Raw genomic sequence first — 27,914 nt, 5'->3', positions numbered from 1 at the left:
AAACAAAATCCAAAGGCACCCGTGGAAATATTTTCAGGGAGTGAAACCGTCAAAGCCTTTACTATGAACTTTAAAAGATTTGCGAAAAAAAATTTGTATTATAAAAATAATTTTACATTGGCACATCAGAAATTTTTAACGATTCTATAATTTGTTAAATGTACTATGTACAAACTAACAATTTTAGTCGAAACATTTAGGTAACATTTAAATTTCGAAACCATAAAAAAGTCGTAAATATTGTATTTTATCAAAAGTAGATCTGCACAAACATTTAATTGCATACAAGAATGAGACGAAAAAACATAACATCGTTTTTTACTATAAGTTGCTTTTAGTACTAATGATCCAAATTTGACTACTATCAGATATTTTTTGAGAACGCTGCTACACAAAATGTTTGTTCAAAATCAATCAGTCAGTTGCTTGTATTTTGCTGATAAGAGATTATGCATTACGAACATAGTTAAAGCAAACATAACGTTATATGTAAACGCTTTAAACCGGACTTTTTAAGAAAAGACGGATTAAGTTTTAATTATGTTTTTTGTATTAATAAATCAGTCATGGAAAAAACAACATTATACAATTTCTGGATTTGAAATTTCTTCAACTCATTTTTAGATAAATAATTTTTTTTCTTCTGTTAACTTCAACAAAAATTCGCAAAAATCAAAAACATTTCAGGACATTTAGTGAAATGTTTAATGATTAAGAACATTTAAGGACATTCTCTTTTCTTATGGACAACTTTAATCCCTGCCTGTTTCAATGGAATACATCAATGAGTTTATAACTAAAATCTTGGAAACCATGGTAACTATTGCGACGCTCTTCAAACCAATCCACGAAATACTTCGATAAAACAACATAAAAATCAGATGAGTATCCACTAAAAAAATACCGATATATCAATTAAACAAAATTAAATAAAAATTTTGAGCATTTAAATAGGTAATTCCTAAATTTTAGAATTCTCTATTGCGGTTACACTGTCAAGAATTCAAATCCGCAATACGATTCACTATAAAATTTAGAAAATTGTGATCAACACAAGGCGATCACAGGTTACCAATTGGCAAAATGGTTGCTGTCTAATTTTTTTTGGAAAAGAAAGTTTATTGTGTTTTAATCTTGGATATCTTTAACTGTTAATCCTGAATTGCTAGGTACACAATTTCACAGACGTATTTAAATGCAGCCCAGACACGTTCTGTGTAAATTCTTTTGAGGATTAAATAGACAGTGATCAGTCAATCGATATTAATATTGACTTTTTCGGATTGGTACAATGGTGTTTGATGGAGATTGCCAGCTGCATCATACACCCGTTTCGGATTTACAAGTTCATGCATGAAATATGATTTGAAATCTAGTTTTTTTTTGCAATTTTACATGAATAGTGAATGAATAATTTATATTGCGTGGAAGACAGTGGATCCTTTTATCCCAAACTGGTGATCAGCACCCAGTTCTTGTATTTTCACGAAAGGGGTTCAGCGAGTCACCATTCGCTCCTTGGTAGGGTTCAATTCTCTCAACAACTTCTTCCTTATGCATCGTACTCTAGCTTCAGAAACCTTCATTTTCCTTGATTTTTCGTGGTTTTAGCATATTTTAGCATTCATAAAGGCCCTTACTTCAGCTTTTTTACAGGGTGAAAGACTGCTTCTTTTACCCATGATTGAAGGTTTCCAATTGATTATATAAACCATGCACACAAAATAAACAAATAATTGCGTATTACAAAACTGTAAACACATAAAGGCAGCACATGAAGTCACAGAAACACGTCCGCAACTGACACTCGCGACAACGCGACTTAATCCGCTTTGCACTTTTTTACGCGGATTGCACTTTCTTACGCTAGTGTATCAATTGGTTAACATTGTAATGCAGCACATTAAAAATAAATACAAGTAGAAAGTAAGTAAAGAATCACCTGAATGATAACCAATTATATGTAAGTTTAAATATAAAAGTATTGCATACAAACTCGAGCAAAACATGTAATTATTAAAACACTACAGTACGTCTAATAATTTGGCAGGGACTGTATATATATTTTGTTATATGCGCATTTCGTAATATGTATATGTTAATTTTCTTAAATTATTGAAATTGTATAATTTAATAACAACCCTATTAATTACAAACTTCCCTAAATTATTCAGTATAATGAAGAACTTATATTCTATATAAAATCATTAAGTTAATTGTATGCCATTATAAATAAATTTACTAAAAACTTCTCTGTAAATTTATATAATTTTTACCAGGTGCAAATCCATGGCTCAAAACAGGCAATTCATCTTTCTTTCTCTTTCTTTTCTTAAATGTAAATTTTTCATAATCATTAAAATTGTATAGTTAAATATCAACCTTAATAAGTATAAACTTTTTTAAATTATCCAGTTTAATGTTACCTTTCGCACATCCATTTTCGGGCCCATCCTTGGTAACTAACAAATCAAACACACCTCAGTAATGCAGTAAGAACGTGCTCTATAAAACAGAAACCCTCTATTTTTGCTTTCACTTCACTTTGCACTTCTGTTTTCATATTTTGCAATCTGGCAATCTTATTACGAAATTATTTTAAATCATTCTTAAAAATTTTCCTGTACTTGTAAGTTTATTTGAATTCGCTACTCACTTTATAGATTTCGTTCCGTGTTTTGTTTTTTTTTTTACATATTATTTTCTGTTTTTTACGTGGTTCTTAATTGTTAATGTGTTCGATTTTGTTACAAAAAATTGTTTGAGTGCTTCTTACACTTTTGTATTGATATACTTTGCTTCGGCTATATTGATTGATACAATAACAGAAAGCACTCTTTTTTGTGGATATAATCGTGTGAGGTGATGAAGAGATTATTGCTTTTTTTGCCAATTTATTTTGTTGCATTTTTTAGATTGTTTCATTATGTTATTTTATTTTAATAATTTTCTTCTTCTCTTTTCGTTATTCTGTAATTTTTTAAATGTTTTCTCTTTATTTTGAACAAATAGCTTTCGAAAATATTTTTTGAAATTGAGTTAGCTTTCATCATACAATAGTTTTGATAAACTTCTAGAAAAGTTATCTTTTTTATGCGTTGTTTTAATGCAAAGAAAAATGCTCTTTGTGTTTTCTCAAACGAGTCTGTAAAAACTTAAAGAAAACTTAAAAATTTTACAAAAAAAATAATAATAATAAAAACTCAACAATTATGACTTACGCTATTTTCGTGCAAAGAAATGGGAGAAGAACATGGCATTACGTCTTGGACCACGATAAAAATAGCTTTTCTTAATAACTTGGCGTTGATTACAAACTTTTTTGAATAAATTTGTAGAATTTGTCGAAGCTGACTATTTGAATCTTGTCAATAGAAAAATAAAATATTTAAAATTAAATTTATGACAAATGTAAAATTAATTCTCTAATAATGAAAGATATTTAAATGCAAGTGATATTTCAATGGAGTTAGTTGTACAATTTTCTTCTTATTGAGTTTAAATGATCAAAAGCTATATGCCTTTAGAAATTAATAAGTGAAATATATTGATAGGAATAAGGTAGTCAGATTTTGTAAATATTTTTTAGTATATGTATACGTTTTTGGAAATTTTGACGACAACCCTTTCTATTGTAATTAAGATCAAAGTTCTCTTTCATACCAAAAAAAATAATGAAAAAAATCGTGAAAGCGTCTGCCAATGACCGAATCCGAATTACTGAATCCAAAATCAAGAGTAGCATCTCTTAAATGTACTCTACACAAATTCTTTTTAACTCCCCTAAAATCATAATTGAATCGTCAATGATTCTAACGACATAAAAGTTTTTAAAGTGTCCGCAAAATGCAGCTATTAATATTTTGTAAACAAATGAAAGCAATGCTTGGAACCGAAATCAAAACTAAGATCAGTTAAATGTAAGCTACACAGATATTTTTAACTTGCCTTATATCGTATTTTAATAATCAACGACTTTATCCACACCTATGCTAATCGCAAGTAGAGACAAGAACAAAATAAAAAAATGCTTTATAAATATCATTTTGCAAATGTATGTGTTTTTGGAAATTTGTCTTTTGATAAATTGTTTCTGTTCTAGGACGAAAAATTTATAAAAAGCAAAAATATAAAATATTTTACTCTTTTCTTATCGATCCATGTAACGTCCAACTTTTTATTTCAATACTAATGTTGACTCATTAATTCACTATTGCTTCTAATCGAAGACAAAAGTCTATTTATAACCTCTTTATTCTTCATTTCTTACTACAAATATGTTTCAGTTACGTGGTTATACAAATTCTAAGAGTCTTGTTGGCGATCGCTAAAGTATTCTCAAACCTAATATTGATTATGGGGAGTTGGCTTTATTTTTGGCGATGTTATCTTTCTATAAATCAACAACATTTGGATCTCTTACCATGATCCTAACTGTCCGTTGGGAACAATTTATTTACTTTCATTTTATATTTTTGGCGACTGGGGGTGGCCTATTGGGCATCGCAGTTCCAACCGCTGAGTATAAAATGCTAACTAAAATTCTCGATGTGCGAGAATGTTTTTTCTTGATCCCTTTAAGGGATTTCTTTTATATATTATTTTTACATTTTGAATTATGTCCGTTTTCAAATATTAAGAAATCATTTTTTCTTGAACGATTTTATTTATTTCTCTGAGACAATTATCATTTTATTACTTCCAAAAAATAAAATGTATCTGTAACGGCCAAAAAGTCAATAATGCTACTTGTACAAATTAGCTAATTAATTTAAAATGATCGCCGTCATAACATAAACAATGATTTTAGCGACATCTACCCTAATGACATAGAGAGTCATTTCCAAAAAATATTTTTAATGAGATTTTATAAATATTCGTTAGTATATGTGTTTTTGGAAATTTTTACCCCTCCTTGCTTATGTTATTAATATCAAAGTTCATCTTCACAGAAAAACAATTATAAAAAATATCTTAATTGTCTGCAAAAGGATCCCCTTGTAATAATTAATTATATGTAGAGAAAGGAAAGCAACTCTTGAAACCAAAAGTAGGATGTTTGATTTATCTATAAGATTACAGAGAAGTCTAGAAGTTAACAGGTAACTATTTCTCATAAATTTGAAACAAATAACAATCATTTTACTTCACAGTTTGATCTTTTCCATTGGAATATTTAATTAAAACTTTCTCTTAATAATATATAGCAAGTTATGAAAGTTATTCAACTAAAACTAAAATTTATGTAATGAATTAATTGCTTTGGAGATCTCATAAAAGGGAAATTAAGAACAAATATCAGTTAAGTAAAATTATTATTTTATTATTCTTACAAAGTTTTTCTTACCGATAATTGTCAATTAAAAATTTACAAATTATTTCACAATACTTAATGTTTAGAAAATTATAAAAGTTGCTTCGACAAAAGAAAAACAACAATTTGCAACACATTTAATCATATATTCTATATTTCAGGTGGAAGGAGTTTTAATTATAGATAAAAGTGAATAATATTTCTTCATTTTGACAAAGTTTTTTTTACTATTAACTCACATTATTTCTGATTTAGGTCATATTAGAAAAAAGAAAGCATATTTATCACAAAAATTTTTCGATACATCAAGTTTATTTTTTTTGTAAATATAGTTTATTTTAAGAGTGACTTCAGTTTTCTGTTATTATTAAATAACAAAGCTAAAAAAGTACAAATAATTCTTTGTTTTTGTATATCCTGTTTTTAGAATCGTTTTCTAGTTTGTTAAAAATTCATTTTCGTCTTATGCTTCATATGAAAGGCTTCAGAATCAATTATTTAATGAAACCAATTTGTTAAAATAAACTCGTTAAATAAAACCAATTGGTTTTTTTTCTCGTTGCACGGTAAAATTACAACCAAATTGTGACAAACGTATATTTTTCTCTCTTGTTGCAAAAAGATTCTATGAGTTAGACAATAATTTTGTCTGTTATTTGATGCTTTAAGTGGAATGTTTTCTTCATTTGATTCTATGAAATTTGCTTTAATTTGTTGAAATTTGCTTTACCATGCAACAAAAAAAAAGAAGCTTTTTTGTATGGGCTAGTATTACAGTAAATGCTTTTCACTTGTTATTTGGCGGAAACTAGCGAAATGCTACGAATTTACTTATGTATTCTAATGATAAACTTAAGCAAATTGAGAAGTATTTCTTAATGATCCTTGTTATTAATCTCTTTTTTCAACGCCGAATTTCAACATCATTGCCAAAAATACTAAATAAAGCGACAAAAAATTACTATAGGTCTCAAAAAATAAAATTTTCTGAAAATTTTCAACAATAATACATTATGAAAAGAAAAGAAATCTCATTTATTTCTATGTGACGAATAAAATATTTTACTTTTAAAAATAAAAAAGTAATTTATTGATAATATTATTATTATGGTATTGTAAAAAATATTGTTTTCAAATATTTTATGCTTTCATTCAATTAAGTATTTCTATGGAAAATTTTTCGAATCAATCTGATTGCAATATTATTTTTATCAAACGGTTTTCCCTGCAATTAATTTTTTTCTCTCGCAGTGTATTAGTCTGGCGATGAGCTTTAAGTATATGACCCCCCCCTTAATATTAGATATAAACTTTAAATATTGATATCTCGGGTGATTTTTAAATTAGGATGACGTGTTTTTTACCATTTTTATTAATTTCTTGAGTGGGAATCTGTGATATATAATATTTTTTGTCTCTGGGTGCCGAATAAAAATTTAAAATTAGTAAATTGTTGAAAAATTAGAATGTTAAAAAATTAATGATTGATCAAAATAAACGATTTCTTAAATTGAAACCATGCTCCTATAATCGTTAGATAAAGATATATTTAGGTGTGGTGTGCAGCATTTATAAGACACCCTGAATTTATGTGTGTGTGTGTATTATCCTTGGATTTGCCCGATTAGACTAGTTTATGTAACAAGAAAGATTTTTGTGAAAATATATTCATTTATCTAATTTAACACACAATTAACTCAATGATTTTGATAATAATTTAATTACATTTGTTGGATATCTATTGTTTTTAATTAAATTTTGGAAAAACTTAATATATATTTATTCTTAAACTTTCTTTATAATTTTCTTCCTTCTTTCATTATACGTATTATAATTGATCTTTATTTGGTCTTAAAAATTGATCCTTAAACTTTTTATAACATTAACTTTATTCATTTATAGCAATCCAACCAGAATAAAACACATTAATTATAACTAACAACAAGCATCCATGCAGTTTCTATTATTTTTACAAATTTTACAATTGTTTGGTCTTACAGATCAATTCTTTTAGACAAACTTATAAGCTGATTGCACAACTTCAAAACTTAATTTTTAAAATTGCATTCACTCAGTGGCCTATTCATCCCAACTCTCAACAAGTCTTGCAATTTGTGCACATGCTTTATCAATTGATGATGCTTTCATTGCCCGTTCTTTAGCTGCATAGCTTTCATTTAAATTGCATATTTCTTTTCGTAACGACGTATTACTTTCGTATTGAGAATCTAATTCTCTCGAAATTTGTGCAATTCTTTGGTCTTTTTGGTCACATTTTTTCGACAAACTTGAAAGCAGATCACACAGCTTCATGATATTGTTTTTAACATCACTTACACTTGATAATTCATTGAAAAAAGGTATGTTCAAGTGTTGCAGCTTCTCTACTAATGCTGTTCGTAAAGCTTGATCTTCGGCTGCATGCTTTTTATTTACATTGCATATATCTTTCTGTAATGACATACTTTTTTCAACTGCAGAATCTTTTTCTTTCGAAAGTTTTGCAATTTTTTGTTCTTGCAGATCACATTTTCCCGACAAATTTATAAACTGATCACAGAGTTTTAAAATATTATTTTGGATATTGCTTGCAAAGCCTGATTTTTAGCTGCATGTCTTGCTTCCAAATTGCATAGCTCATTCTGCAATGATATAAATTTTTCATCTGCAGAATCTTTTTCTTTCGAAAGTTCTAAAATTTTTTGGTCTTTCAGGTCACATTCTTCGAACAATTTTATAAGCCAATCACAGAGTTTTATAATATTATTTTGGATATTGTTTTCCCGTAATGATTCCTGCAAACCTTCTATCTTTAAATGTTGCAACTTCTCATCTATTGATGCTTGCAAAGCCTGATCTTTCGCTGCATAGCTTGTATTTAAATTGCATAGCTCATTCTGCAATGATATATTTTTTTCATCTGCAGAATCTTTTTCTTTCGAAAGTTCTGAAATTCTCTGGTCTTTCAGGTCACATTCTTCGAACAATTTTATAAGCCAATCACAGAGTTTTATAATATTATTTTGGATATTGTTTTCCCGTAATGATTCCTGCAAACCTTCTATCTTTAAATGTTGCAACTTCTCATCTATTGATGCTTGCAAAGCCTGATCTTTCGCTGCATAGCTTGCATTTAAATGACATAGTTCATCCTGAAATGATATATTTTTTTCAACTGCAGAGTCTCTTTCATCCGTAACTGCTGCAACTTTTTGCTCTTGCAGATCACATTTTTCCGAAAAATTTATAAGCTGATCGCAAAGTTCTATAATGTTATTTTGGATATTGCATTTCCGTAATGATTCCTGCAAACCTTCTGTCTTTAAATGTTGCAACTTCTCAAGTATTGATGCTTGCAAAGCCTGGTATTTAGCTGCATGGCTTGTATTTAAATTGCATAGTTCATTCTGCAATGATATAATTTTTTCATCTGCAGAATCTCTTTCTGAGGAGACTGCAGCAATCTTTTGCTCTTGCACAATGTGAAACCGCGACAGTCTTTGAAGATGGGCAAACAACATGAAAATTTGATTCTGAATATCTTCTGAACTCAACGTTTCTTTTAGCACTTTGCCGGTGATGTGGTTCAACTGTCCCGCAATTTCTGGGTTGACTTCAGGTAAAGATTTAGGTGAATTAAAATTTGCGTTAATTTCTTCTGACATTTTTTGATTTAAAAGCGCTAAGCATTCATTCATGATCCTTTTGAAATTGTAGAGATCTTGCATGCAACATTCTGCTTTTGTTTCGTGTGTTTTCTTTTTTTTGTTCTCTGTTATCAACATGTTTGATAACTCCTCGTTTCTTTCCTTTTGTAACTTTAACTCTTGAGTAATTGTTTCCATATCCTGGTGAAGTATAAGGATTTGTTCCTCAGAAAAAAACAATTCTTCCTTTAGTTTGACCTATGTAGAAAGACAAAATTAATTTAATAAAAATCTTTCTACCAATAATGCAATAAACGTAATATAAATAGGACTATTAAAAAATCTAAATATCTGAGTAATAAATTGTTACTATATGTCTATTCCAGACATTAAATTTTCCCTATAAGTAATAAACCTAAAATAACATTTTCGAAATCAGACACAAATGCTCCTTTTACTAAATAACCGTAACCGTTTTGAAATTAGCTGATAACTTAATATCTAACGGCAGAAGTTAAATTTATGAAATTTAGATGTAGAATAAAAAGACCATGGCAAAAAAAATGTAAACAAACAACTCAAAAACCAAATTTATGGAAGGAGTAATAATATTTTGTTTTTCCCCATTTTGTGGTGGCTTATAACGTACATACCATTTCAGCTTCATAATTCTCATCCATGTCTCTCACTTTCTCATTTTCAGCTTGCATAGACATAGTATTTTCCAGTGAGAGCTGAAAATTAAAGACAGTGGCAATAATTAAAAATTGAATTTGAGTAAAATTGATTGAGCAAGATTATTTAAAATAACTCCACTTTAATAACATTTCACTTAAGTATACTCAAAAATGCATTAAAAGAATATTGTTAGAATTTAAAAATACAATTAACAAAAAATATTGAAAATCAGAGGGTGGTATAGTTTATCTATCGAAAGAACTCTCCACGCCACAAAGTCTAAGACCATGAGCTGCTATGGTAACAAGAAATAGCGCATTTCAAAAAGAGGAATTTCCTTCTTTCCTGATTCACTTTCTCTAGTCGACCCGAGCCAAACCCTGTCTTAAATAATGACCCAACTCCCTACTTGAAATAGTTAAACCCAGTAACCATAGCCACTATTTCAGACGAATAGCAAGGGGAGTTCTTTACATAAACAAACTATATGTGAAGTTGTATTTACTCCAGAGATATACACTCTTAACACTTGACAGCAAAAATAAGCAAATCCCGTTCGATGCTAATGTAACATTTAAACAGTTTCCTATGAATGACCAATAACAAAAAAGAAAAAAAAATCATATATTGTTAGAATACAAACCCGTGGAAACGGTTGTCTCATAATGTCTAATTGTCTGTCTAAGTCGCTAATATCCTCACAGCTTTGAAGAGACTCATTCAAGTCATAACAGGGAGTATTAAAAATGGACGATTCTGGCAAAATCTGGCTGCTTGACAGACGAGCAGAGTCCATCAAAGATTGTTTTGAGAAAGTATCTCCTTCACTGTAATCGAAGGGAGGAATCCATTCTTCCTTTGGTACAGTTTCACCTATTTTTATGAAGTAAACGGAGAACTTGTTCAGTTACAAAATTACATTAAGTTTTTCATTGCACTCAAAAAAGGACAATAAGAACTTAAGTAGTTTGGTTATTTTACGAAAATATTTAACACTCACTGTTGAAAAATTTTTTTTGGATGAGTATCAGCTAGAAATCATTTAATCGTTTCAAGCAAAATAACTGAGAAATAAAATCAGAAAGTGCATGTAAAAATAAATAATAAAAATTCTCTGGTGATTAACTGATTTTATTAAAAAGTAAAGTATTATAGAAGTCAATATACTGTTTCTCAGTCCCAGGCTCCGAGACGGAGGATAATAGATTTCCGGTTAGAGAGATGATAGGCAAAGATTAACTATCGTACCAAAAGAACAGCTGCTTACCCCTTAGAGTCAAGCCATTAAGATTTAACCATGACATAAATAGCAATCTATTAAAATATTCGAGCCGGGATGGGTCAGAGGGTAGAGCGTTCACCTTTCAATGAGGTGGACGGGGGACAAATCCCAGCAATGACAGGTCGATAGGAATACCGCATCCGACTTGCACCGACCACAGTGCTGGCGTAAAATATCCACTGTAGTAGACGGATCATGGGTAAAAGTCCCCTTGTCGTCATGCTAACCATGAAAGGTTTTCGTCAGTTTCCTCTCCATGTAACGCAAATACGGGTTAGTTTCATCAAAAAGTTCTCCACGAAGGCAAATTTCTCCCAAAAACACTTGATCTAGGAGTTACCTCGTCTTCTGAATTGGGTTCACATTTTGAAGGCTGTGGACTTCAACAATAGTAGTAACTTAAAAAATTAGGTCTGCTGTTCAAAAACGATTATAAAATCTAAATTATTAAACTATCTGAATAAACAGTTCGAGCAAACAGTTTTCAGTGAAATGCGGTATTGTCTGTTAAAGAAAAACTCAGTTACATGCTTTTGAACAAAAACTTAAGAAACAACAGAAATTCTTGTTCTTTCTCTGCATTTTTACCGAATTTTATTCCTCACAAAGCGGAAGAAAAAAAATCTTAAAAATCATTTGCTCTCGCTTCACGCGTTGCATGTCATAAAAACATTTAAGATGACAAAACTTTAACAACATTTAAGATGAACTTCTGTTAAATTGAAAACTTCATAACTTTATAAAAATCTCTATTAATCAGTTTTTTTAAAGTTGTAATTTATTCAGATTATATATTAACTTATGTTTTTAACTAATAATATTAATAATTAATTAATTTAATAATATATTAATTGTATTCAGATTCGGAAATCAAGAATCTAAAAAATTTTTGAAACAGTTCTTATTTTATTTATTATTTTCTTTTATTATATTTTTATTTCTTTATTATTTTCTTGCAATTATTTGTACTACCATAATTTTTAATCACTTTCTTGTAACACATATATTTGTAAGATTAAATTTTCATTCATAATTATAATAATGAAAAACAAAATATAATTCTGAAGGGCAAAAATAAGGAAAGCAATATACTGTAGGACTTCTATTTAACGAACTTCCATTTTGCGAACATCTCTATTTTGCGAATTTTTTCGAGGAACCAAGAACATTTTGGAAATTTCTTCGTAAAATAACAGCGAAGTGAATTTTCTATTTTACGAACTTTTCTCTGAGATTCCCTTTATTCATTTTCCAAAATATTTCGAAACATTTCAAACTTGTTGACGAATTTTATGGGGGAAATGAACTTGAATTAATTTTCGAAGCTACTGCTTTATGTAATGTTTCACTGCTTTCTCTAAAAGTTATTTTAGAGAAAGCAGTAAAATCCCTTTTCCTTTTTGCTTGCATTGCAAACGAAAAACTCAGTTCAAATTAATGGATTTTATCAGTAGCAATTAAACTTAAGAACGCATGTGGTATTGCATGCTTAAAAATATTTTTCCAATAAATGCAGTTATAATATTATACATAAAATTAGCTTCTTTTCTTTCTTTTTTTCAGTTGAAAATGTATGTAGCATGATAGTATAACACTGGATAATGTTTCGCTCTATTTTTGTTTTTCCTGCAGATTTCTTTTATGGTTAAGATTCATAAAAAAAAATAGTAGATACTAGTTTACAAGATAACGGCGTATAAATTGCTATTTAAATTATGCCTAGTGTTTATGAATTTAAAACCTGTTTTGTGTTGTTTAAGTATTTTAAAAGGTAATTTTCCATTTAATAAATTTTCCCTATAAGGAACTTATTATCGGGATTTAGCAACTTCGTTAAATAGAGGTCGGAGTGCATAATAAGGAAAACAAAATATATTCCTAAAAATTGTAGATGAGATGAAATCTTGCAGTATGCCACTGAACATATCAACTGCAAAGTGATTGTAATGGGGCTAAATGTTTATTTTAAAATTGATATTGTTAAAACTAACATGTTATGCGGTATCAACAACAAGATCAGGCTATTCTCTATAATCAGTATTTATCGACTTACGAACCAAAAATTAAAAATTTCATTAAGTAGAATTCCTACATACATTTTTGATTCAGTAGAACACTGCAATAAGATAGAAAATATTTGGCCAGTTTCTTTATTTTCCAAACTGACTTTCGTAAACTAAATTTAACTTCATAAATTAATTTGGTAAAATAAGAAACCAAGCAAAGTTTTGAATTTCACTGATATTTGGAAAAAAAAACATTAATGCCTCATGCAATGAATACGAATTAAGAAAGTTTGCTTTTCATTGGTAGGCATTAATATTTTATAATGCATACAACTGTAATTACTTACATGGATGTGTACAAGTATTTATAATTATAATAAAATTTTTACAGTTATTTAAAAGCAAAAAGATTAAAAACATAAAAATTATAATACTAAGCTTACCACTTCTCCATCTTTGCAACTCTGTAGCACAATTTTTTATATATTTATTAGCGATACTGATGTATTTCTGTAATCTACTCATTTTGTTTTCGCTTAGTTTCACGTTCCTGCGTAGATTATTTTTTATTATTTTAGCCCTGAAATAAAAACAATAGATGTATATTAGAGTTGTTATATTAATTTGTAGAATTATTGTCAGTATTATTAAAAAATGTAGCAAAAACTATTATTTCTTCAAAGCGAAAAGTTTCAAAGATAAATTATTTCATAATTAAGAAAACAATTTTTAATACAAATTAAAACAAATTTCTTATATATGCAAGTGTTATATGTATGTAATAAGAATTTACATATTGATTCAAAAAATTTCCCTAAAAATGAAATTATTTTATTTTTTTGAACAAGAATTGTTCTTTATTTCATGTCTAAAGTTTAGCAATATTTATTGAAAAGCATATATTTAATAGATTCATTAAAATGTTCTAAGCATAAAGTAATATACAAAACTGTTTATTCTCTTATTTCTTTAAAATATTTAAATTAAAATAATTGTTTTCTTATTAGAATTTTTAAATAATAAAATTATTAACTATAAACATTTATTATAGCCAAAAAAATGATAAAAACTCTGAAGAAGTTTTATGAGATATAATTGATTGTTTAAAAAAAGTTTAAACTCGTAATAATAATTGTGAAATGAGAGTTGCCATTATACTGTTAATACTCCAAGAATATTCAAAAATAATAACGAGTCCTCTTGTGAATTCCGGGTTTATCAGTGTTTTCCCTCGGAATTCCAGGATGTCTGTTTTGAAAATAGTGTCAGCATGGAATGGTAAAAATCCAGTAGATTTTACAAAAGAGTATAAATTTCATGATAATTGTTGTATAATGTACTAAATATTTTAAGCATAGGGAATTTTAGGAATTTTTACAGTCATCAAAATGGAAAAATTACAATATTTTCCAATTATGACATTAAAGATGATTAACTTTATGTATATTATGTTTACTCATAAGCGGCTGGGTGGCGCAGTGGGTTTGTCGTCGGCCTTCTGAGCCCAAGTCTGTGGGTTCGATCCCCGGCTCAGATACCTGATTTTCGGGAAGCAGAAAATCCTCGTATGATTCCATGTCGTATGATTATGCGGCATGTAAAAGATCCCTGGAGTGCCTTATTATCTCTTGGCATTTCCGGCAAAATTAAATTCCTAGTGTACTTTAGCATCCAAATAGAGTCTCGGTGCTGCCATCTAGTGCGTCAGAAACTAGACGTCCAAATTAACATGACCAACGGTATCTCACTCATTTTGGTGGTCCTGAAAGAGTGGATACCACCTCTGGAGAACGCACTAGGTCTGCTCATCGGCAAGACCGATTGTGCAGCTCATTGGAAATAAAAAATGTTTACTCATCATTTCGAATATTAATAGGCATTCATCAGACATAATTAAAAGATTTTTTTAAATTAATTTAAAAAGAGAGTTATGGATAAAAATAAACTGAGGATTTTAGAACAAAAAAAGGTTTTGAACTGATTTTTGTAAATGAGGTTCGCTTAATTATGTGTTAGTCATATTTATTTAATTATTCAAGACAGAAAGCAATAATTGGTACAAAAATTCTATTTCTATAGGGATATTTTTAGGAAATATACTCAATTTTATGGAATTTTCCACAATGCCGGGAGAAATTTAATTGAAACAGTAGACCAGGAGAAACTACCAAAATCTAGTAGTCTACTGGAAAATCCAGTAGAGTTGGCAGCTATGATAGTGGAATATATAAATCAAACTGCATTTAGACACTTACAGGAGAGTCGGGAAGCCCCGCCCACTTAAGGAGTATTGCTTATATTTCTGTATAACATTGAGTAAGAATCAATATTTTTGTATGTTTCTATTGTTTTATCATCTAATTAAATAATGCAAAAAGAATAAACCAAAAAAAGAATAGTTTAACTTTCAAAAAATCGAAATTTAAAAAAACATGCTTTTCAGCCCTTTTCAAAATGTGTCGGGTAGCCCCACCCAGTTACAAAAATTATGTTTTTTGACTGTTTTTTCAGGTTTAAGTGAGAATGACCAATGTATTTACAATAGATAAACCTCATTTATCATTTTTATAGCAAAATTATTTTATTTATTACATATTTATATACTTTTAGTGAATTCTATCATTTAATAACAACAAATGTCATACTTTTTACCATTATTAATGTATAGTAATATTTTATAATATTAATATAAATTTATATTAAATATTTAACGAAAATAATTTAATTTAAGTAACAATAGTTAATAACAATATTTTTTTTCAATATAAACTTATTTGGTTGATCTCTTCTTATAAACTTAATATGAAATACTTCTTAAAAAATTACAAATTTACTTTGTATTTTGATTACTTTCAAATGCTTCTGTAGACTGATTCGTTCGCAAATAAGTGAAAATAAATAAGTAAGCGAATGGTTATCATAATATTTATGATTTCTTGATATTAAATTTAATTTGAATATATCAATTACATTTTAAAAATATTTAATTTGCATTTTTAAATATATAAATTTATGTTTCATATAATATTAAAACATATATTTGTTGTTAAAAATGCATATAACATTCAAATTTGAAGCAATAGAATAATAATCTTTGCAACCGTACATTTATCGACGAAATAAAATTGGGCGGTGATACCCGAAATTCATGTGAGCGGGTCTACCCGAAATCCAATTTTTTCGTAAATTTGTAATTACTCGAACAATTTTTCACATATAAACTTCTTTCTTTGTGCAAATTAAACTTAAGACTACATACTTTAACGCTGTATGTATAGAAAAAAATTATTTTTTTAGTATTAAAATGAAGTTTAATCTAAACATTCAACCAATTTTTCTTAATTTCAAGACTACTGTATTCAAAATATTTTCAAAACTATTGTTTACCATGTTACCAGCTGCATAAATACTTGAAACTTTGAAAATAATCTTTTTTTAATATAACAATCAATGTCCGATGGCCCATTGACTTGAAAAAATATTCTTTACATATGAAATTGACAGTGGGCGGGGGTATCCGCTGGGCGGGGCAACCCGACTCTCCCCGAAGTGTCTGATTCTATTTTTAAAAAAATAATAAATAAATAAATAAATAAACTTGCAAGACCTACCGCGTTCCAAACTCCAATGAATATTTCGTTTCACTTTCAGATGAAGGTCTTACACAGACGATAATGACTGTTTGTGAGTTTCCTCCCAAACTCTCCTTCAACAATCGAGTGAGACAACTCTCTCTGTATGGTGGTAAGTCTTTCTAAGAATAAACACACAATTACTTTCTAGTTAATTTTTCAAGATGACTTTTATTTCACTCATAGGCCCGATTCTTTCCGACCGAACTAATATATTTTGAAATAAGTTTTGAAATATTCAAAGTCATCACCCAATTGAAAATATCACTTACGTTATTCTAGAATTTAAATTAATTTTTCGTCATGAAATATTTTTTACTCTATTTTTGGAGTTGTTATAAAATTATTCACGTAAAACCACAAATGTAATCTTATTGATTTGAGAAAAAATATAGAGAAGCTCTAGGAATGGTCAAGCTCTTCTCCATGTAGTGTAGTAAAACTATAATTTAATTTCCAATTGAACAAATAATATAGTATATCCTCAAAAAAATATTCAAAAAAAATTACCAAAATCAAAATATTAATCTTAAGTCCAATAGGGAGACAGAGTGAAGAGGCTTCTGAAACAAGTTTTTTAGCAAATAAGTTACATCCGTTACAGTTAATGCATTAGCATTAACTCAGGACTCACTGTGACCCTGTTCACTGTGTGTTAGTTAAAACTAACTAACTCCCTTGCGTTACAGTCCATGTTGGATCATGGCCTCACTAACAATTTTTCTGCTAATACTAGTTAAAATGTCGTAAAATTTCCAAAAATAGAAACCTACAGTTATTTTTTTTAAAATCATTTATGATCTAACTTGGTTTGATGAGTGACAAATTCAGCACATTGTTGAAAATAAAAAAAATTCTATTCATCGGCATCAATGATTTTTGTCTTGGTGGAAAAAACTTGCCATCCTTAGCAATTTTTTTTATCACTATTGAGTATAGAATCTGTACGTAAAAATCTGTTTAATTTTCTAAGGGGACAGAAAAACAGGAAGTGAAAGGTTCAAAACACTTCAAATCGGATTCAAAACGCCTCAAAGTTAACCAGTGAATTCCATAAAAAAATTTTTTTTTACCTGTTTTTCCTCTAGTCGGACTTTGGGCCTTAGAAATCGTGCAGAATAAAGAATAAGAATAAAATCGCTGTTAATGAATTGAATCATCCATTTTATACCAGATGAGGAATGAAAAACTTGACCAAAAAAAAATTATATTCACATACTACATTAATCTATACTATTTACAAATATATTTTCTATCTTACATACTAAATAAATTACATGCTTTCTAAATACTAATAGATACTAAATTATATACTAAATAAAATGTCAAAGTTACAAAATAAATTAATATTATTGAAGATGATAAAAGTTCCAGCTATTAACTTCCGAATGAAATGAATAATTTTTTAAAAATAAGCTTGATATGAAAATGATCACTAAATTTGACAAGCAACTAGTTCTTGTTTCCTGGTGTAATTAACAGCAAGAATAAATACAACAAAATTTTGTATTCTGAAGTACATATTTACTGTCTGCATTGTAGAAACAGAGGTATAATCTCGCCAAATTTGGTCACGAGAATGAGGGCGCTTTACTCATTCTCGTGAGAAAGGGAATTCGAATCTAGTCGACCAAAGACTCCCCGTGTAGTAAGTGGTGACAGGTGTAAGCTAAATCTGTCCGGTAACAAAGTCCTCTGTATTCCTATAGCAAATTAAACCCCTGGGAAAACTGGATTTTAGACTGATCGCACTCTGATTCAGGTCAAAATTACGATATGTGGATGAATGAATGGATGTGTGAATAAGCCCACCCAATGAAATGGGTGTGGCAGAAGTCAAATTCTTGGCCATAGATGGCGCCACTGGTAAACAAGAACAATAGCACTCCTAATCCCTTAATGGCCTAAGAAAACAACAAATTTGATGTTGAAAAACTCTATAAATTGTGTGAATGATTATTTTATATAAAATTAATTACGAATTAAGTGTTGTTACACACGTCAAAGAGTGTAGTTAAATCTTACTACCAATAATGAATATATAAAGCTTACACCAATCTGCAGCTAGTTGGTGAAAAAGGTTTTGTTTGTCCAGCTCCGTAAATTTGGTGAATGAATGACATTTTAAATATTTAACTAAATTATTGTGTAAAATGATGGTCGGGTTTGTTTTAAAAGTATATCAAATGCTTTTGGAAATTTTCTAAGTTTAAAAGGCGAATAATTTGTGCAATTTCAACAGGATTCCCACTCAAATTCAGAAAAAAATTTACTTGACTATTCCAGGAATATCAGACAAATTTCAGTGAAACCATATTTTATCATTACAATGTAATTTTTTATCAAAAAACCTTCATTCATTTATTTGAAAATGGAAAATATTAGATTATGTGAGAACAAAACAAACATACATAATTGATTGAGGATGATAACATAGCAGTTTCACTAAAATGTGACTAATAATTGTAATAGTTGCTAGAATTATTTAAATGTAATCCCAATAACTGATTACTGTTACTGACAATTCTATGACTGGTTATTTTCCAGGTATATTGTAGGAATTTCCTAGATTTTTGTAATGAAAAATGCAGTTTTCATTGACTATTCCTTGCTTTTTAGAGTCAAAATAATATTCCCTTGCAATTTCAGGTTTCCAGGTTTTCCAAGTTCTCCCTGACCAGTGGGAGCCCTGTTTCAAGATCAGAAGATAGCTATTTGTTGAAGTTACATCAAGTTGCAATAATATGACATGGTGGTTACATGAAGTGTACTGAATAAATATAAGTTCTTTTTGTCGAATTTAATTTACAAACTATTCACAGCCTATTTAGTACCAAGTCATCAGCTTCAATACTCTTTACTGAGTGATAAAAAATATTGATTGTGCTCGATTATTTACCGCCAAATAATTTCAATCCTCGTGTCGGATTAATTGCACAAATTACTCATGTAAACTGCTAAATAATGCTCAATAATCTTTTGAAACAAAAATATGTATCTGTTGCCACTCGAATGAGGAAAGATGGTTTTAGACTTTCATTGTTGATCCAGATAAAAATCTGTCCTAAGAGTTTAACCCATCCTACTTATAATAGTTTAACCTTGTTACAGTTTCCGATAATGTCCTAGACAATTGACTATTTTGTTAGGCTGGCAGTTATAGATATACGAAATAAATATTTACTTACTGTATTACTAGTTAAAACAAAAATCACTCTAGACAAAACAGATAGAGACTTATTTATGTAACTGGATTCTATTCGAATCTTAGAGCCATTTACATCACTTTGTCCAGCCTAAATTAAAATGAAGAAGAAATTATTATAAAAATAGGAATTTAGAGTAAGATTTAGTTTTAAAGAACTTGTCAAAACTTAAAAATCCATTCGCTACATCGGAAGTTTTCTTAATATGGGGGAACAAAACAAAAAATTTCTTACAGTAGCTTTTTGGAACAGTCCTAATATTTAACGACACAAAAATATCCATAATTAGAAAAGGATTACACTTTTAATTCTACCTCTAAAAATGGAGAGAATTTATTGCAGATGTGCTTAGAAATTCCAAATTTTGAAAGCATTTTTCAACTATATTTTGCAGAAACTTGGTTAAAATAACGTCTTACAACATATAAAGCATCCATAAAATTGGTTTGTATATTTTATTCTAACTCATAAACAATTCCCAATTAATCAAGAACAAACAATACCAAGAAAATACCATGCAAAACAAACACTAGGAAGACTGCTCGAACGAACCCCCTCAAAATATACTATTCTGATTGTTTTTAAGTTTCATATTTGAACAAAGGTCTTGATAAATAAACGAATGAATTTCTCTCTGATGTACAGGGTGTTTACAAAGTCCCGGACCCATTTTGATGTTTAATAACTCATAAAATAATAAAGATTTAAAATTAATAACATAAATGATTAGAGACTCAAAAAGTTTCATGACCCTAGTCAATGAACTTCCACGTGTGCCCCCTTCGTCGCACGGAGAATATCAAGTCAATAGTCAATTTCGCGCCAGGAATATGATACACAGGTCACGATGACACCCACCTATACCTTCGTATTCGATGATACCTTCGTATTTCCACAACTAGAAGAGCTTCAGTCACATATCTTTTTGCAACAAGATGGTGCACCATCTCATTGGGGTATCATCGTTTGTCATTCTTTGAATGATCATTTTCCAGGAAGGGCGAGGAGGACCAATTCTTTAGCCACCCAGATCACCTGATATAACGCCGCTGGACTTTTTTCTTTGGGGATTTATAAAGGACAATGTTTACAGGAGGATCGTGTCGAACATTGATGACCTAAAAGCCAGAATTACAACCGCAATAGCCTCTGTGGATGCCGACATGCTTGCCGCTACCTGGCGTGAAATTGACTATCGACTTGATATTCTCCGTGCAACGAAGGGGCACACGTGGAAGTTGATTTACAAGGGTCATGAAACTTTTTGAGTCTATCTAACCATTTATGTTATTAATTTTAATCTATCTTTATTATTTTATGAGTTATTAAACATCAAAATGGATCCGGGACATTATAAACACCCTGTATTTTCATAAATTTATCTTAAAAGAATAAATGTCGGGGGAAAAAATTTGCTCTTACGAAAAATTTTTTTCATCAAAATAAGTTTAAATAACATATTTTCCGTTCTTTAACTTACTCGCTAACTCGGATTTCGGTAGTCGTTAGCCTACGTTTTAAACGTTAATGCAAAAAAAAAAAAAAAAAAAAATTGATAAAATGAGATTTGTTAAATCAGAGTCCAATTGTAGTGTGATGTTCTTATACGTAACAAAACGTGCATTTATAGTGTATTATTCCACTTACTCTCTCACTGCCAGCTAAATCAACTAGTAGGAGCTTTCCCGTTATTATCTTTCGATCTGCAGAGTTTTCTTGCTTTATCACTATCTGGAACACAGCATGACTCCTCGAACTCATTCTATTATGATCTGTAATGAACATTTATTTAATTATTAAATGGCTGTAATCAATATCAGTATTAAATATTAGTATTTTAAAAAATACTAACACAAAAACTATTTGGTTAATATCTAGTATAACCATCGAAGTTCAGGAAAACTTATTAAATTATACAAACTTAAATATGCGGCTAAATAATATTTGATTTGTATAAATTATTTGATAAAAAAATTAAAAATTTAACCTTTTAAATTTTCTAAAGCTTGTTTATTAAAATTACAAGTTGAAAGCTCTTTTTAATCCATAAATGCTTACTTAAATTTTAAACCTTTAAACCATTGTGACAAATCATATAAATAATTGATCAGTTTATATAATCTGGAACTTGGTTTTCAGCATATTTTTAAAACAGGTGTTTTTCATAATTTAACTTAACCTTATATAAACACTGTTGTAGTAACTAATAGAATAAGCACTTACCCGTCGCAGCCACATGTCTTTTATGCTTAGCTTTATTAAAGAATTTCATAAGGTCTTCGACATTTCTGACTGTTATCTCTCTAAGACCCTAAAACAAAAGTACTAACACTTAAGCATTCGAACAAATAAAAAATATTGTGTCGACTTATCACAGTTGAACTAGATTGAACAGGGCTCGAAAAACCGCCCGTCCGTCAGTCCTCGGCGGTCAAAAATTTCCCGCGGACAACGAATTTCTCGAATCCGACGTCCATTTTCCCGTTAATGTTCGTGATACATTTTCAATTTTTGTTATCTTACAAGAGTCTAGCGCCTCACTTCTAAAATGACCCTCTAATTTAGAAATCCCGTATAGCAACATACTGCGCATGGTGGAATTGATATTTTCTCTGTCTGGAAGTACTGCAGCGGTTGAAAGGGGCTTTTCAGCAATGAACTTACAAAAAAACACATTACGTACTGGTCTTAAACAAGAAGCGTTAAGTGCAATTATGAACATCTACCTAAATGGAAAACCCCTTTCAGATTTCTGTGCAGAAACCTCTGTAAATCATTGGCTTGATTGTGGAACTGGCAAACGCCATATTTGATTCATTTAAAAAACGCAGTACCCTCGGATTAATTGTCATTCCAGATGGCTTGATCTTTGTCATTTAAATTATTTCATAAAAGAAATACTAGGTTACTATTAGTAAGCTAGTATTTCTTTTATTACTGTATAATGTAATCCTAGTACTTGTAATCCTAGTAACTACTTATTAATTGTGCAATTTATATAAATGTTTGTAATAAATAAGAGAAAATTATATTTTCATTTATTTAGAAGCTACGCGTTAGTTTCAAAGGAGTTGACATTCTTGGACATTGTTGGACAAGCTGTCCGCGGGGACGGGAAAAATTTATGAGTTTTTTCGATTCCTGAGATTGAAATTAGATAGTGTTCCCCTATTCAGTAAATTTTATGAAATGAAAGAAGCCACATACGCTTGATAAATACATTAAATTTCTAAAACTCTTCATGCGCATAGAAATTTAGATATATTTTACGATAAATGAAATTAAATCAAAATAATAACTACGTTTAAAATCATTTCAATATTTTTGGTTTAGGATCATTAAAATGTAGAACTGAATGATGTGTAACACGAATGTAAAATTCAGAATAAGCACTTATATAGTTTTAAAATAACTACAGTGCAATTTTCTTCCTGTAAATAACTGATGAGATACAATATAGATTTGAATATAAATTTTTCTTTCGTATAATCTCCCTTATATTCAAAGCTTACTTTTTGTATACTAAGTATAAAATTTATAATAATTAATGGATTATTTATTAAAATTGTTAAATATATGTTAAACATGACTAAAGCGTGAAAGTTTCTATGATGGCAAAAATAAATATTTTTCAATTAAATTTAAAATGGAGAATAAAAAATTTTAATTTTTCATTCAATGTAAAATCTATATTACTTAGTTTCACAATTAATTCCATTAGCAAATCAAATTGGGTTGTTTAATTATACCGAATGAAACAAAAAATCCCTTATCCATAAAAGATGTCTAATAAAAATTTTTTTTTTGTGTAATTCAACTAAAATTTAAGGTTTTGAAGGCATTAATTTAATTCCAGTTTTTTGGTTACATTCACGATTTGCCAGAAATTCTACTTAACAAAATTATGATTCGTACTACCACACATTTAGTAAAAATACAAAATTGGAACGAAAATTCTACCGAATAAGTGGTTTTTATTCAATTTTCTAAGGCATCATGCTAAAATTGAAATATTTTCCATAGAACTATCTTTTATTTTACTATTTTAGTTATTTTAAGGCTTTTGATGCCTATGCCATTCAGCAAATAGAATAAGAATAGGCTGCCAGGATATCCTGTTTGGCAGGGCTCTGAGCTCACGTTCATGCGAATAAGAGCTCGAACCTAGCAGGCCGAAGATTCCACGCGAAGAATGGTGACAGATGCATTTTAAATCTGTCGGTTCACAAAGTCCTCCATGTTACCATGACAAATTATACCTCGGTGTGTACTGAATCGGAGATTGATTGTCCTCTGGTTCAGGTCAAAATCACGATCGGGGGATGAATGAATGGATGTGTGGATAGGCCCACTCAATGGAATGGGTGTGGCGGAAGTCAAATTCTTGGCCATAGATGGCGCCACTGGAAAACAGGAACAATCGCACCCAATTTGACTTACTGGCGGACGACAATAACAACAACAACAGATCTTATAATCTGTTAACGCTACTATAGTTTACTTAAAATGGTGGTTTATTTAAATGGTTGATAGGAGTTAGGTGACTATTTACTCTTCCTGAGATATTTTTTAATTTTAACTCAAAGAAAATGGGCCTAAAATACATTTTGAAGTGTTCTAAAGGTTAAAAAAAAAACTCGGATGAATCAAACTATGGTATCTGTTTTTTGCATCTTTTGTGGAGATAGTGGGATTTATTCATTTATTCACTTAAATATACGGTTCTTTTTTCTTTCTTTTTTTTGAAAATATGGACTTCTATTTCTCTTTGTCTGAAATATATGCAAATTACAAACTCTTTCTATACCTACGTAAAGAAAATGCAATAACGCAGTTTCTTTTTCAACTTTGATTTTTACAGTAGCAATCTAGTCAAAAATTTTAGGATTAAGCTTGAGTAAAAAATACAACTTTATGTAAAATGAAATTTACCTTTTAACTCATTTCATAAAGCTCTGATATTCTTAAGTTTTTTTCCCTTTTTTCCTTCCCCAAATTTCATTTTTTATTCAGATTTGAAATTCTCCAAATGTTACTTTTTCAAAAACTTGCGGGTTCGAATCCCGCTCAGGGCATGGATGTTTCTTTCTCCCTCTGTATTCTACGTCCCTTCTTCTGTGTGATTGCGTGAATACAACCCGCCCTATAAACGGGTTTGTGTTTGTATGACGTGGGCGACGCTACTCCACCACCGTGACTTAGGCTTAGCCATGGGTGCTCACTGGGTAACGATAAGAGAGTTAACTTTTTCAAAAACATCTTTGTCATGTTTATTTCCGCTTTTTCTTTTTTTAATAAACTTTAAAATAAATGAAATTTCGTCTTACTGTAGCACTGCTTATACCATAATTCTTTCATGTCAGGAAAAATATACACATGATAAAAACCTCTCCCCAGTTTAGGTTATAGTATAATACTTGAGCGACCATTAACATTATAATCCTACTTGACCAAAACCACATGAGTTGGAAAATTCTTAGTCAAGCTTGATAATTTAAGAAATCAAATTTCAATTGTATGTCTTTAAATCTTAAACGTTACATATTTTAAAAAATTTAATAATGTAATTTTCACAACTTTCGTTCAGCTGTTTTAGATGTAAATAAAGTTTTTATTTCCCAAAGTCATATTTTCATCATTTTAAGGATCACTTTAACATGGTAATTTTTTTTGAGGTATAAATTATTGGGTATAAGTATGAAAAGTATATCCGTTTTGACTGAAATTTGTTTTATCTGATAAAACATTTAAGATGACTTTTAAAAATCATAATTGTTTAAAGTCAATTGAAATTTATGCATTTTAATGCAAAATGGTACATTCCTAAAATCATGTAAACTTAGAAGCCCAGGCTCGAGCAAATTCAAATAAGATTTTTATACATTTTTATACAAACATAAATTTTTTTATACAGAATGTATATACGGTTTGGAAGAATTGAAATATTGGGTGAACAAATAAGTTCGCCGTTTGTCACAAGATGGCACCACCAAAAAATTATGTAGAAATTGACTGGTGTTATAAGTCTAATTGTAATTTTGTTCACCTGGCAACCTTTATTATAGTGATTCTGTATTAGCTTTACATAATTGTTTTCGTACAAAAATGTCAAGTTTCGTGCCTAATAAACATCATTTTCGAGAGCTTTTGATTTACATCTTTAATTTGAAGAAATCTGCAGCTGAGGAGGATCGATTCCTTGGAGAGGCTGCTAAAAGTGAGAGAAGTTGTAGTGAGTGGTTTTAGAAGTTTAAAAACGGTGGAAGATACATAACGCAGTGGAAATTGTGCGAAGACAAGGAATTGGAAGATATATTGGAAGAATTTTCATTAAAATTTTCGACTGGATAGGAATTTGTTGCAAAAGCTTTTTTTTGCATAGATAATGTTTTATTCTTAATAATTAAGTTATTAAATCTTTACTTTGTCTGTAAAATTTAATTGAAAAATATGCAACAATAAAAAATTTTCCATGTGACCAAAAAAATTTTTATACTATAAAACTGTGCATTAAAATGAAATTAGATAACTTTATATCAATGGGTCTACATTCTTAGATTAAAAATTATTTACATGTTCCAATGCATTTTTTTTAAGAGAGGAGGATCATGTTTTCAAATAATCATTTTCCTACATTTCACAAATATATATTTTCCTACATTTCACAACTATATATTTTCCAGTTTTCATGAAAATATAATTTTTTGATGAATAAATTTTTTTTTTATCTTCCTTTCTACATTTCAATCAAAATAATGTAAATAACCCTGAGACTTAGCAGACTCCAATAAACAAAATTAATAATAAAACTTTTGTTATTATTTTCATTTTTTTTTCTTTTTAAAGAAGTTTAAGAACTATGTGGAAAATAGAATTACGCGAAAAGCAATTAACGATAGTTTCCCCTTATGGTGGGTTCTGTGAAGGAGAAACATTTTTACAAGTTTTCCCGATCATGTTAAAAATAAATCTGAATCATCTACAAAATAACTCCTTGAAGAGATTTTTACGAATTTTCTCGACAGCAATTTTTGGATATTTTCAAAAGTTTGTCAAATAAATCATACATATCAAGTTCAAATTCGAAAATTAATTTTTCCATATTTTAAACATCCTATTGTGTTATGTTAAAATATTTTAGTATTGAAATGTATAATTGCTATAAATAAGACATAAAAATAATAATAAAAATTATATAGGTGAACTTTTAAAACATAGATCTAGATATAAAATGTGGGAAAACTCTAAATCTGTTTTTTTTTCCCCTGTAAGAACATGGTTATTATTCGAAACAGATCAGCCATGAGAAATTTATTTTTTGCTTCTTTTATGGCGCATAAAAAATAGATATTATTGATTATGAAGGATCTTCTTACGTATCCTCCTACGGATGCATTTTTAAATGAAAAAAAAAAAAAAAGGCTTCTTTCAATACTCTTCCTTCGGGGTACATATTTATTAAAATTTAGCAGTTTATTATTCTTCAAGCTAATTAAAAACTGCTTCCAAGTATAAATTTTAAAGATTTTGGAATAGACATGATTTTTTAAAAACTTAAAGTTAAAAAAAAATTAGACCAATTACTTACTCTAATGAAGGGAATACGCTTTTTGTCTTCATATACAAATAAGCTTTCCTTCTGTGAATCTAAAGAAGGAAAAAAATAAAAGATGCACAATGTATAAATAATATGCTTAGATTTTTATAAGCATAGCTTTAACTTTAACTTACCACTTAATAAGTCAAATATTTTCTCCAAATAAATTTCATAAAACGAAATCTAGAAAATAACAAGCATTTATATACATGTAGTAAAATAGGCTTCATAGACAATCTTTATGCTATTTAAAAATAGATTCTCCTATTTAAATTACACTGGACATTTAGAATTTTGATGTATAGTGTTCTCAGTATTGGTACGGGATATTTCATTTCATGCATACCTTTATTTCGAATTTTATTGAGTCTTCAAAAGATTCTGTTTGATTGAAAATATCGTGAGCAACTCGTGGTATAATTCAAAGTCTTTCAGTATCTGATAGGTCTCCCTATATTAATAAACGACAAAAACATTTAGCCTCATTAGTAAATCTTTACACAATATAAATAATAAAATGATCATAAAATATTATTACGTCACTAATAAAAT

General features: G+C 29.1%; 3 protein-coding genes across 3 annotated transcripts in view; all 3 read right to left on the bottom strand.

The window, feature by feature from the left end:
* The window catches only part of LOC147806500 (uncharacterized), a 251,109-nt gene that overhangs the window by 108,329 nt on the left and 114,866 nt on the right, over positions 1-27,914 (bottom strand). The window lies entirely within an intron of this gene.
* On the bottom strand, positions 7,186-27,744 carry LOC107452458 (uncharacterized). The gene is made up of 11 exons (XM_087169281.1): positions 27,709-27,744; positions 27,497-27,545; positions 27,354-27,412; positions 21,989-22,076; positions 21,413-21,537; positions 19,748-19,855; positions 16,539-16,681; positions 13,371-13,507; positions 10,283-10,512; positions 9,615-9,695; positions 7,186-9,219 (listed from the first exon to the last, which is right to left on the bottom strand). Exons 4-11 carry the CDS (start codon positions 22,035-22,037, stop codon positions 7,879-7,881), a joined length of 2,214 nt encoding a protein of 737 aa, XP_087025407.1. The 5' UTR covers positions 22,038-22,076; positions 27,354-27,412; positions 27,497-27,545; positions 27,709-27,744; the 3' UTR covers positions 7,186-7,878.
* Positions 27,741-27,914, bottom strand: part of LOC122269862 (THAP domain-containing protein 2-like) — a 16,433-nt gene continuing 16,259 nt past the window's right edge. The window contains exon 5 of the mRNA XM_087169282.1: positions 27,741-27,813. The gene's annotated coding sequence lies outside the window, so the exon portion shown is untranslated. The remainder of the gene's footprint in view (positions 27,814-27,914) is intronic.

This window comes from Parasteatoda tepidariorum, chromosome 8, assembly GCF_982258835.1.
Source record: "Parasteatoda tepidariorum strain Cologne lab strain chromosome 8, Ptep-v5.0, whole genome shotgun sequence".
Lineage (NCBI taxonomy): Eukaryota > Metazoa > Arthropoda > Arachnida > Araneae > Theridiidae > Parasteatoda > Parasteatoda tepidariorum.
This window is presented reverse-complemented; position numbering and strand designations above follow the sequence as displayed.